This window comes from Cervus elaphus, chromosome 5 (assembly GCF_910594005.1).
Source record: "Cervus elaphus chromosome 5, mCerEla1.1, whole genome shotgun sequence".
NCBI lineage: Eukaryota > Metazoa > Chordata > Mammalia > Artiodactyla > Cervidae > Cervus > Cervus elaphus.
Window position 1 is genome coordinate 98002691 of NC_057819.1, and position 13263 is coordinate 98015953.

Genomic DNA, 13263 nt, shown 5'->3' on the forward strand with positions numbered 1-13263 from the left:
CAGCCCACCAGGCTCCCCCGTCCCTGGGATTCTCCAGGCAAGAACAGTGGAGTGGGTTGCCATTTCCTTCTCCAATGCATGAAAGTGAAAAGTGAAAGTGAAGTCGTTCAGTCGTGTCCGACTCTTAGCGACCCCATGAACCGCAGCCTACCAGGCTCCTCTGTCCATGGGATTTTCCAGGCAAGAGTACTGGAGTGTGGTGCCATTGCCTTCTCCGGATATTGGGCTGAGTGGTGGCCAAAGGGATCAAGAGGTCTGGGAGAAGAGGTAGGGGTGGGGATGTTGAAGATGAAACCCTGAACATCAGGGTGAGGAGTTGAAGCCCTCTCAAGAGTATCCCTGGGGACCCATGGAGTAGTTTAAGTGGGAGTGACAAGCCACATTTTAGAAAGATCGTTCTAGAAGGTAGTTTAGAAGGCAACAGGAGGGACCAGGAATGAGTGCAGGGGGCATTGTGATGGGCCAGGTGAGAGGTAATGAGAGTGAGTCTTTTCTCTAAAGACGTATTTCTTTCTTTCTGGCTGCGCTGGGTCTCCACTGCTGCAGGTGGGCTTTCTCTAGCTGTGGGAGCAGGGCCTACTCTCTGGCTGCGGTGTGTAGGCCTCTCATTGGGTGGCTTCTCTGCTGCGGAACACAGGTTCAGGGCTCGCGGGCTTCGGTAGTTGCTACACGTGGGCTCGGCAATTGTGGTACATGGGCTTACTTGCTCTCGGATCTTCCTGGAACCGGGATCGAACCTGTGTCCCCTGAATTGCCAGGTGGATTCTCAGCCACTGGCCCACCAGGGAAGTCCGGAGGGTGAATCTTGACCCTGCAGCTCAGCAGAGGCTCAGCATCTGGGGAGCACCCTGAGCAGGGAGGGAGGTTTGTGGTTTTTTTCCTTCTCAGCCCTACTTCGTGAGTTGAGTTACCAGGCTGGCCAGAACCTGGTTCAGACCCCCAAATCTTGGCAGATCACGGGTCTTCAGCTGCTCATATTCCTGCTCCATGGGGTCTTCCCAGATACTTTTTTGACATATCAAAAGCTGAATTCCTGATTCCTTCTTTCCCAAGGCCCATCTGCCTGAATTGCTTCCCCAGTGGCCACTCCATCCTCCCAATTCAGGTGTTTGGTGATTGCGTGTCTGTTCTTACCCACACACTTTGCTCCTCTTGCTCTTGGGGAGCTCGCAGTTTGATGGAGGGGGATTGGAAAGAGGAAATATAAAATCACTCAGGAACCATGAGCAGAATACACTGTAGCAGCATCTTCTTGGAGGAGATGACAGAGCTGAGATGTGTGTGTGAGGTTGGGACAGGCAGGATTCGTGGGTGACAGAGGACCAGCCCTCCCAGTACCCAGCCCTCTCTGTGTAGCCTGTTGTGTTTGTAGGCTGTTGTACTGGCAGTTTCTGCATTTGAAGAAAACTCTAGCCAAGGCGAGGCTGTTGGGCCCAGGGGCCCTGGAAAGCTTAGGCCAAGTGGGGTCTCATTTAGACAGTGGCAGAGACAGCTGCACATCTGGTTAATCGCCCTCGTCCTGGGAGCCCACTAATCAGGAAGCCGGCTTCACTGCCTCCGACTCCTCTGCACGGCTGCTGGTGGCTGCAAGGGAAGACAGAGCCGAGCCAAGAGTCAGCGGCTGGGCAGGGAAGGCCAGCTTCCCGCTGCTCGGGCTCCACGCCTTCCTTGTCACACAGCAAGCTCCTTCTTGTCCAGGTCGGTGGCCTTACCAGGCCCCTCGGACGCTGGGCTCAGGCATTCAAGCTTCAGTAACCCTGAAGGTTGGCTCCAGCCTCTGGGTGCTTCTCCCCAGCGCTCCTTACAGACAGCCCCTTCTCCCTGCCCCCCTGCTCCCCCCTCTTCATCCCCTGACACCTCACTTCAGGAAGTACTGTCCACACGGCCTGAGCCATCCCTGAAAGCCTCTGCTCTAGAAAGCCCCTTTCTGGGACTTCCCCGGTGGGCCAGTAGCTAAGATTTCATGCTCCCAGTGCAGGGGGCCTGAGTTCCATCCCTGGCTGGGGAGCTAGATCTCACCTGTCACAACTAAAGATCCTGCATTTGTTGTTCAGTCACTCAGTCATGTCTGACTCTTTGCTACCCCATGGATTGCAGCACGCCAGGCTTCCCTGTCCATCACCATCTCCTGGAGCTTGCTCAAACTCACGTCTATTGAGTCAGTGATGCCATCCAACCATCTCATCCTCCATCGTCCCCTTCACCTCCTGCCTTCAATCTTTCCCAGCATCAGGATCTTTTCCAATGCAGGCCGCAGCTAAAAGAGGAAAAAAAAAAGATCCTGCCTGCTGCAACATAAACCTGGTGCAGCCAAATAAATAAGTAAATTTTAAAAACAAAAATAGAAAGCCCCCCCCCCCCCACCAACAGGAGGCAGAGGTCATGGAAGAGCCTTCGTCAGGTGTGGGGCATTGGAAGGGACCAGATCTGAAATCGGGTTAGTGACTTTCTCCTTCTGAGCCTGTCTCCTTATCTGTGAAGGCGGCCTTTTCCACACAGGTATGAGATCTCAGTGACCTAGCAGGTGGGTCAGTGATGGGCAGACCACAAAGCCCCTGCAGCCCAGAGGCAGCCTTTCTGGTTTCCACCACTGAGCCCGCGTGGTGGGGGAAGCTCTGACCTCCCTTTCTAACAGTCTTCCTTCTACTCAGGTGACACCAGTGTGAATCCGTACCAGCATCTCAGTGACACTCCTTCCTGGCTTCTTTCCACTTCTGCACCCCTGCTCCACCACTCCTGCCCCCAGTCTTAATGCCCCAGCTCCACTCCCCCACCAGGCATTATGCCCACTGAAATCCTGCCTGGGGTACAAATCCTGTTTCCTTTCTGGTAATGAAATATTGCTTGATATCAGCATCTCTTAAACCATCCAGGGAAGTCGCTCCCAGGGCCTGGCATGAGAACAGGGAGGGGATGGACCAGACCTAGCTCATCCCTCGGCTGGACGCCTCCCCATTCCCCAGGGTCTGGCAGAGAGTAGGTCCTGGAGAAACACCAGATGTATGTGCTGTGGTCAGGGCTGCAACCTGTGCTCTGAAAAGCCCCAGGTTTGGGGTGTTGTTGTTGTTCAGTTGCTAAGTTGTGTCTGACTCTTTGTGACCCCATGGACTGCAGCACACCAGGCCTCCCTGTCCCTCACTACCTCCCGGAGTTTGCCCAAGTTCACGTCCATTGACACAGTGATGCCATCCAACCATCTTCTCCTCTGCTGTCCTCTTCTTCCACCTTCAACCTTCCCCATCCTCAGGGTCTTTTCTAGTGAGTCGGCTGTTTACATCAGGTGGCCAAAGTATTGGAGCTTCATCTTCAGCACCAGTCCCTGGATTTGGGATGAATGATCTCAATTCTGAATGATTTTTTCTTCATATCTGTGCTTTGTAAGTGCCGCCTGATGTACAGTGGAGCACGTGCCAGGGACTGGGAGCTTGGTTCACACGTGGTGCTGTCCACACGGCCTGAGCGATCGCCAGAAGCCTCTGCTCTAGAAAGCCCCCTTTCCCTCCCTCCCAGGATGGGCTCTTGGCCTCCCGCTCTCCTGCCCTCTGGCTCCCTGGCCCCACCCAGCCTCCTCCTCCCTGTCCCTGCCCACAGAGAGCTACTGTCTTCCCCAAGCAGGGGCCTGGGTGCCGGGAGGGGTGGGGTCAGAGGCATAGATCCCAGTGTCTCAGGGCAGAGCAGGTGTCCCCGCCAGGGGCTGGCAGGGCTGCAGAGCATTCGGTCAGTGACTCAGACTCTCACCCACCCATCCAGGGACCTAAGGCATTTTGAGGCAGAGGCTGCAGCACTCTTGGGAGTCGCCTGCCTGCCCAGGGGGGTGGGACAGCAGGCAGTGGGAAGGGAGGACGCGTGGCGCCCAGCTTCCTTGCTCTCAGTCATGGCACAGTGCCCAGGTCTGGCAGCTGGTGGGAGAGGGAAGCCAGCAGCTGGTGGCCGCTGGGCTTGGGGGCCAAGTTGAGGAGCGGGGCCCCCAGGCACCTGTGAGTGTCTACACTCACCTCCTGAGTATCCCTGTGCATGAGAGAGCATAACATTAAATAGCAAATAAAAGCTGCCTAGACAGGTCAAGAGAGGACAAAGGGGAAAAACTCTATGTTTTAGTGCCTCTAATAGTCTTTTTTCTTTTCCCTTTTTTTTCACCACATCACAGGGCTTGTGGGATCCTAGTTCCCTAACCAGGGATTGAACCGGTGCCCTTGGCAGTGAAATCATGGAATTCTAACCACTGGACCACCAGGAAATTCCCAGTTTTTCTTTCTTTCTGAATGAGGGCCCCTGCATTTTCATTTTGCACTGGGCTCTGCTAGTAATGTAGCTAGTTTGGAGTGCAGTAGAAATGGCAGGAGACTCGGGTTTGGAAGAGTTAGCGACTCCCTCTGCGTCTCCAGGCACAGTTTTCTTCTCTGCTGCAGCGCCTGCTCCCCGACACCTGCCTTTTCTTGGGCTCAATGTATAGCAGACACAGTCCTATTCTCTCTCCCTGTCAAAGCTCTCTTTGCCCCGAGGCTCTCAAGCTGTGACTCTGCCACACCCTCCTTGGGGTCCCTGGGTCAGAGTGAGTCTCTGCCTCCTTCTCCGTCATCTCACCTTGACTTTCTCATCTCCGCATCCCCCACGGCCCCTGGCACAGTGCTTGGCAGAGAGATGAATAGAAGGGGTTTTGTAAGTAAGTGTCTTCATCTCCATGTGAGGCTTCTGTCCTGCTGGGTGGAGGGAGCCGACTTGCCCTGTGGACTCAGCTTGTTCTCAGTCCACACGTGCGTGTTCAGCTCTGACCCATACATCTGACATCAGATGCGGGGTCTGCAGTCACCTCGTCATGCTGGCGGTGGGGGACACTCTGAGAGAGTGCCCAGGCCTCTTTTCCACCTGGGTCTCCTCTCTAGAGCACATGACCCCTGGCCTGGGGAACACTGTGAGCTGACATCCCGCACTAACCATTGAGTCTCTCCACCCCACTCCATCTGGGGTCACGCTGGTGACAGAAGAGACAAAACCTTGAACCAGCTGTTAAAAGTATTGATAATGAACCAACAATAAGCCCAATCTTGGTGGCTCAGATGGTAAAGAATCTGCCCGAGATGCGGAGACCTTGGTTCAATCCCTGGGTTGGGAGGATCCCCTGGAGAAGGGAATGGGAACCCACTCCAGTATTCTTGCCTGGAGAATCCCATGGACAGAGGAGCCTGGTGGGCTACAATCCATGTCAGGCTACAGACCGAAGTGTCAGACAGGACTGATGCGATTAACACTTTTACTTTCACTTCTTGAATGGCTGCTGTGTGCCAGGCTGTGTGCTAAAGACTACACTCGTTGATCATTTGATCTTCACAATAACTCTCTAGGTAGGAGCACCACTATCTCCATTTCATAGATTAGAAGATTGAGGCTTGCAGAGGTTAACTTGTCCAAGGGTACGTGTCCAAGATTTGAATCCAGGTGTTTAATCATAATGCAGTGTAACCCAAGGGCTTTCAGTACTTATAGGGTCCTCAGAGAACACTGGACCCACACTCATTCAGCCAGTCAGTTCAGTTGCTCAGTCGTGTCCGACTCTTTGTGACCCGTGGACTGCAGTACGCCAGGCCTCCCTGCCCATCACCAGCTCTTGGAGTTTGCTCAAACCCATGTCTGTCGAGTTGGTGATGCCATCCAACCATCTCATCCTCTGTCGTCCCCTTCTCCTCCTGCCTTCAATCTTTCCCAGCATCAGGGTCTTTTCCAATGAGTCAGTTCTTCTCCTCAGGTGGCCGAAGTATTGGAGCTTCAGCTTCAACATCAGCCCTTCCAAAGAATGTTCAGGACTGATTTCCTTTAGGATTGACTGGTTTGATTTCCTTGCAGTCCAAGAGACTCTGAAGAGTCTTCTCCAAGACCACAGTTCAAAAGCATCAATTCTTCGTCACTCAAAACGTGGTCCACTGGAGAAGGGAATGGCAAGCCGCTTCAGTATTCTTGCCTTGAGAACTGCATTAACCGTATGGAAAGGACCCATACTAGATTGTGGGGATGAGGCTCAGTGAGGGAGAGGGACTTGCCTCAGTTCACACAACGAGTCCATGGGAGCCTGAAAGGGAATCTCAACCTCCCGACTCCACCTCTATGCTCTTTCCACTCTCCACTCCTGCCTTTGAGAGCACCCAGGGGCTCTGATCCCATGAAGGAGGGAGACAGATTGGGATTCAGGTGATGTGAGCTGAGAAGGCAGCCCTGGCAGGCAGAGGGCTGCAGAAACAGGGTGATGGATTCTGGTGCATGGCAGCTGGGATGGTTCATTCACTTGGAAGGGAGTCGCCCGTCAGCTCCTGGATTGTTGGTGGGGAGGTGGCGGAGGTTCCTATACGGGAGCCACCCTTGAGTCTGCAGGGAAGGGACCTGCAACTTTGCCTGGGGAAGGGCTTGAGGGGTCCCCAGGAGAGGCCTGGAGGCGGCTTCTCTCTGTGTCCCAGAATCTTCCTTGGATAATTGGAGTCTTTGGGAGAAGCTGTGGACACATTTTTTTCAGAGAACTAACTCAGACTTGCTCAGGAAGCTGGGGATACCAGGCCTGGTGTCTGTAGGTTCTGCCATCAAGGTCGGAAGAGAGGGTCCTACCTGGACGGCAGGATTCTGCTTCTAGCTAGAGATTTCAAGCTGGAGGTGTGACCTCTGTGTTGCCTACCCTGCACCCTACACAGCAATCTGACCACTTCTGTGCTGTCCCCCAGGTCACAGACCCTTGTCCTGGCAGAGCAGGGGCACCCTTCAGCAGGGCAGAGTGAGACCTTCCATTGGACAGATGTGTATAATTGAACCCCCAAAACATGGAGCCAGAGAACCAGGGCTAAGACTCCTGATGCCAAGGGGCTCCTCCTGGCTGAAGATCCTTGGGGGTGGGGGTGGCTCAGATGGAACTGCTGACTGACAGGGCTCCCTGTGGGCTGAGGCTGAGGACCTGGGACTCCTGTCCTCAGAGTCCAGCCTCGCTCTGGCTACAGGGAGTTTTCTAGCTCCTGGAGGTTTGGCTCAGGTCCCTTTCTGAGCCCTCCAGTCAGGTAGGGTGGGCTCCAAGTGGACATTTCAGACAGAAGGGATTTGACCATTGCTGAACCTGACCCTGTGAGGCCCTTGGGATGCAGAGATGACCTTTGGGGACAGAGGTCCTGAGAATTCAGGCCTTTGAGGGGCAGGCAATGTAGATCAAAGCCTTCATGGAAGAGGTGGCCCCGGGATTGATTCTCAACCTAGTTGGTAAGATACCGAGCCTTTGAAAGAGAAAGATGGAAGAACCGTAATGGTGTACCAGTGATTTGGCTGGTGGAGGTGAAGCAGGAAGGGGTGGGCAAAGGTTGGTGATGTGGGCGGGGGCCACTTTAAGGAGAGGCTTTCTTGCCAGGCTCAGAGTTCAATGATGGGAGGGCTTGAAGCAAGAGAGTGGCTTGGGAAGGCCAGCTTTCAAAAGATTAATCTGGTGAAGTCAGAGGCAGAGAAATCCAACAGACCAATATAAATGCCAGGAAGGTGAGGGTCTGTTAAGAGTTGCCCTTACTTCCGCTGCGCCTGGGTGTGTGAATCAGTACATACACCTCTCTGGAGAGAAATCAGGTAATAAACATCAGGAGTCTGAAAAAGGTTCCTGCCCTTTGACCCAGAATTGTCCTCCTTTGGCTGTATTTTGAGGAAATCATAAAACATGCAGAAAGAGCTTCAATACAAAGATGTCCTTGCAGCAGTAATTATAATGGTGAGATTTTGAAACTTTCTGCCAATAGGATAATTTTATTTTTATTTTAAATTAAAATTTTTATGGGGGTATAGTTGCTTTACAATGTTGTTTTATTTTCTGCAAGGTGGATCAGCCATGGGTATACCTATATCTCCTCATTTTTTGGATTTCTTTCCCATTTAGGTCACCACAGAGCACTGAGGAGAGTTCCCTGAGCTATAGAGTAGGTCCTCATTAGTTATCTGTTTTATACATTTCCAACAGGGATTCCCTGGTAGCTCAGCTTGTAAAGAATCTGCCTGCAATGCAGGAGACCCTGGGTCAGGAAGATCTGCTGGAGAAGGGACAGGCTACCCATCCCAGTATCCTGGCCTGGAGAATTCCATGAACTGTATAGGGGTCACAAAGAGTCGGACATGACTGAGTGACCTTCACACACATGTACATGACATGTAGTGTATACATGTCAATCCCAATCTGCCAATTCACCTGGAGAAAACTGTAATTCCAAAAGATCCATGCAGCCTAATATTTATTGTAGCACTGTTTACAACAGCCAGGACATGGAAGCATCAACAGAAGAATGGATAAAGGAGATGTGGCACATTTATACAATGGAATATTACCCAGACTTAAAAAAGGAATGATATTGTGCCATTTGCATAGGAGGGGATGAATTGCTAATAGGATAATTTTAAAGTCAACCATGATGTAGTTTGGGCTTCCCAAGTGGCTCAGTGGTAAAGAATTTGCCTGTCAATGCTGAGGGTGGTCGCAAAAGAGTCGGACACGACTGAGCGACTAAACAGCAACAATGATGTAGGCTCTCCATAGGAGATTCAAAAGCCATTGGAGTGATATTTACAGAGGTTTCATAGCTTTATGTATTTATTCATGCTTCCACTTGAAGTGCTTCTTTATTATCTATGATACCTTTCAGAGCCAACCACCATTCATCTATCTGTTGGGAATACAGAGATAAGTGACATAATCCCTGCCCACAGAGGGCTGATTTGATCTCAGTTGGCCCCAAGAAAATGTGTATGGAAAAAAGCCTGGAAAGAATGACATAGAATGGAACCAGCTTTCCCTCAGTTGTGGGATTATAAGGAATCTTTTCCCTTTTCTATGTTGGTTGGAGTTTTCCAAATGTTCCATAAGGAGCTTGTATTACTTTCACAATTATAGAAAAAAGCTTCTCATCAAAAGGCAGGAGCTATTGCAATAGCTTAAGGAGACAGGATGGATTTCTATATTTAGGGAGTGTGTGTGTGTGCGCGCGCGCACGCGTGCTTCATTCATTTATTCATTCAACGAATATTGACTGAGACACACAGTTCTAGGCCTAGGGACACTCCAGTGCACAATACAGAAGTACCTGCCACTGGGGAGTGCCAATCTGGTGAAATAGGAGAGGGTAAGGAGGAGAGAAGGAGCCAGACCCCCCGCGTTCTGTGACTGACTGAATGTGGGGATGAGACAGGGAGGGGGTCACGGGTGGTTCCCAGGCTTGGTGAGAAGGTGGTGGCTTCGTTGAGGTGGAGACTTGGACAGAGGGGCAGTCCCAGGACCCACTCTGTGGTTGTGGTGCTGGTGGGCAATCTGATGAACAGATGTCCAGGAGGTGATGTGGATCAAGGACTTAGGAGAGAGGCTGGACTAGAGGCAGAGCTTTCCGGTTGTCTGCAGGGCCATGGTGACCCTCATGGGTGAGAGTAAGAGCAGAGAGCAACCCACGTAAGCATCTGCTCTATGAAGGTGAGCAGGCAAAGGTAAAAAGGTGTCCAGGACCCGCCTTCCCAGGCAGCGGCATCAGGTTCCTGCTTTGTCATGTATAAAGGTATAAAGAGCCCAGATCTGGGGGTGGCAGGGGTGGGGCAGGGCATGAGGGGCTGGGGGAATCCCTCTGCCCACCCCCTGCTCAGGGAGGAAGCAGCCAGACAGGAGGGGCTGAGGCGGCCACCGTGGCCTCCCCGTGTCTGGCCAACAGTGATGGGGTGTCCACTCACCTCTCTCTTTTTCTTCTGCAGGAGAAGGGAGCACGCCATGCACTTCCAGCCTCCTCCAGGAGAAGCAGCGTGAGTGACCCCCGACTACTCCCCAGGAGTCTCTTCTTCTTGGAAGGGTCCAAGCTCCCTCACCCATTTGGGTGGTAGGGTTTTCACTACTGCGCGGGACCAGAGGGCTGGGGCCACTTTCTGCCCCTGGAGCCTGAGGCTGGGGGGAGGGGGGGCGGCAGGCCAGGAGGCGGAGACCAGCAGAGCAGGTGGAACCATGGGAAGCCTCGTGTGGGCTCTGCTTGTGGGCAGAGAGGGTGGGGGGAACAGGAAAGGGGAGCAAACCCTCTGAACCTTTGAGATCGGCTCTTTCGGGTGACTCGACTTCCAGGAACCACAGTGGGTGACACAGTAACCAAGGTGGTGCCTGGGCTCAGGACCCTTGGGTCCCATCACTCGGAAGCCGTGTCTGCAGAGTGGGGCTGCCCAGGTGCTTGTGGCCCTTCCAATGATGCAGACTCCTCCAAGTTTCCTTCTGCCGGTGTTTTCTCAAGAGGCCAAGCACAAGGTTAGACCCAGGAGAGACTTGGTAAAGATGTCCATTTCTGACGCAGCAACCTCAGGGCATCTTTCTTGGAGGTTTGGAGTGGACTGGCAGATGTCTTTCCTGTTGACAGTGTTGAGTTTTACACAAAGCGGGGGTATGTGTGTGTCTGGGGGAGTCTGGGCTCAGAACTTTCCTTCCTTCTCTCTCCTGCTCTCTTTTGATCTACGGTTGCAGCTTTATGGGGTTCAGCCCATTCTGCCTACCCTGTCCCCCAGGCCGAAGTCTTTCTTCCTCCAAGTTCTCCCATCCATCAGTCACAGGAGGGGTACCTACAGCACCAGCTTCCCATGGCCTGTCCCGAGTAGGTGCATCAGTCTCCGAGAAGGTTTCTGTGCACCTAACATCCAGCGGCAGTTCATAGATGAAGCCGCTCAGGGGTTGGGAGGCTTGGGTGTCTCTGAGAGGGGCGCCCCCTCCCCACCCCATCAAGGCTCAGGCCAAAAAGTTCACGGGGCAAGGGGAGGGGCAGTGCAGAGAGTGGGCAGTTCTCTCTCTCGTGTCCTTACAGGATGTGAGGAACCAAGCCCTGTATGAGAAAGTCTCTGTGTTAAAATGTACCCACAGGATTTTTTTTTAAACAGCTTCCTTTATTTATTTACTTATGGCTGCACTGGATCTTCATTGCTGCACAGGCTTTTCTCTGGTTGCAGCAAGTGGGGGCTGCTCTTCATTGCAGTACACGGGATTCTCACTACAGTGGCTTCTTTTGATTTTTGGGAGCACGGGCTGTAGAGAGTAGGCTCAGTGGTTGTGGCATATGGTATGTGGGATCTTCCTGGACCAGGGATCGAACCTGTGTCCCCTGAATTGGCCGGCGGATTTTTATCCACTGTACCACCAGGGAAGTCCCCCCAAGGTTGTTTTTTTAAGATACGCACGCTTCCATGGCTGATTCATGTCAATGTATGGCAAAAAACCACTACAGTATTGTAAAATAATTAGCCTCCAACTAATAAAAATAAATGAAAAAAAAGGAAGCAAAAAAAAAAGATATGTATGCTTATTATTTTATTGACCACGCCATACAGCATATGGGATGCTGTTCCCTGGGATTAGTTCCCTGATCAGGGATCAGACTTGTGCTTCCTACAGTGGAAACATGGGATTTTTAAGCACTGGACTGCCAGGGAAGTCCTTACCCATGGAAATTTGATTTATAGAGGTGACTGAGTGAAGACCAGAGAGATCAGTGCTTTTGACAGAAGGATTTGTTATTTACACTTCTCCAGGGGAGGGACCATGGGGGAAGCACCAGGTTGGTCAGGAGGCAGAAGGAGCGTGGGGAATGCATGGCCCAGAGCCCGGGTTGTGTTTTCCATAGGAAAGGCATGGCAGGGCAGAGGAAACAGCTGAGGACTGGCTGGTCTGAATATTGTCGCAGGCTCTGGGCTATAGGATGGTCTCTAGTTCTAAGGTTCCTGGGCAGGGGCGTGGATACTGGCTTGGTGGGTGAGAGTTAGATAAAGGAGGTGATTGGGGAAGGACCCACGATTGGTTGGTTTGCATATGAAAGGCACATTCTAGGGTGAGCTGTTTGTTATCTCTAGGAATTAGCATGGTCTGGGAGGGGCAGTCTCTCCTTGGCCAGCTAGACTCCCCTGGAGATGTCAAAATATCGTAGAATAAAAACAAAGGATTAATCACATTCATCGGGAATGTGAGAGAGAAACCAAGCCCAGATCACTCCTGGGCCTCTGGGAGGAAGAAACCACAACATCCTCAAAGGGAAAAAACACGGCCACCTGCCGTGGGGCTGTCTCCACGACGCCAGCCACAGCTCTGTTCTGCACTGACACAAATACACTGATCAGACGTTTGGTGTCTTCCGGACTTGGTTGGAAAAATGTGTGTTTAAGGAGAGGCAAAGCCTTTTTTTTTATACCATGGTTATAGATTTTAGTCAGAATGATCTTGCTGAAGGTTGTCATCCACGTCTGCTCCTGAAGCATATTTTTGTTTAGTAAAAAATAACTATAGATGCGTGGAAGAATTTCAGAGCTGAAATGGTCATTGAGGGCGGTAATTCCCAAGCACAAACCCAACATTTTTGACAATGAGACAAAATGATGGTTCTGTAATGTGTTTTATTGTGATGTTGAACCCATTCAGTTGCGAGAACGGGATTTTTATTCCATAATTTTGTCCTGTCTACACATTATGACATTCAAATACCTTTTCTTTTATGACATGATGGTGGTAGTTGACGGTGATTTGCGGCAAAATAAATGTCTGTGACCCTGAATAAAAACAGAATAATGGCAATGCCTGACATTTATAGCATGCTCTATCATGTATGTTCTACTTCTGTGTATATTATCTTATTTAATTTTTCCATTTGGTTTTTCAAAACCTCACTAAAAACAAGGTGGGAGGTGGTGCAAATTGCCCTGCATGAGGAGTCGGAAAACCCTGGGGCTCTGAGCTTTAAAGGTTCAGACCTGCGTTTGAAGCCCAGCCACTTCATTTGCTCTCTGTGCTGCTTTGGGCAAGTTACCTGACATTCCTGGGCCTCGGTTTGCTCAGTTGTGGAAAGGTGATCACAATGTCTACTTTACTTCTAGAGTCACCGCGGGCATAGAGGTAATATACGTGGGTGTCAGGGTCTGCACCCCGCACCTAGGAAGCGTTTCCTGGCTCTCACTTATTATTGGCATCTGGATGAGGTTAGAACACTGGTGCAGGTGTAGGAGCTGAATCCTAGCAGGTCCTGTGACGGGTTCTGCTGTCACTTTCACAGTCTGAGTCCCCAGGGAGCCCTCCCGAGCTGGCCACAGAGACTGGGAGGAGTTTGGGGAATGGGCCTGCGAGGGCCCCAGTTCCCCTGCAGGTACGGGAGGTAAGGCCCTGTCTTCAGTGATCCTGGGGGGAGTCTTGAGGGGGTGTTCTGGAATCCTACCCCCTCTGCCAGGCAGCCCAGCCTTCCTCCTGCAGCTGCACTGATGCGCTGGCAACTACTG

General features: G+C 51.8%; 1 protein-coding gene across 3 annotated transcripts in view; it reads left to right on the forward strand.

The window, feature by feature from the left end:
- PITPNM3 (PITPNM family member 3) overlaps positions 1-13263 on the forward strand; it is a 97978-nt gene that overhangs the window by 46425 nt on the left and 38290 nt on the right. For all 3 annotated transcript variants that reach the window (XM_043903483.1, XM_043903481.1, XM_043903482.1), the window contains one exon: positions 9733-9780. In XM_043903483.1, coding sequence (XP_043759418.1) covers positions 9733-9780 — 48 coding nt within the window. The remainder of the gene's footprint in view (positions 1-9732; positions 9781-13263) is intronic.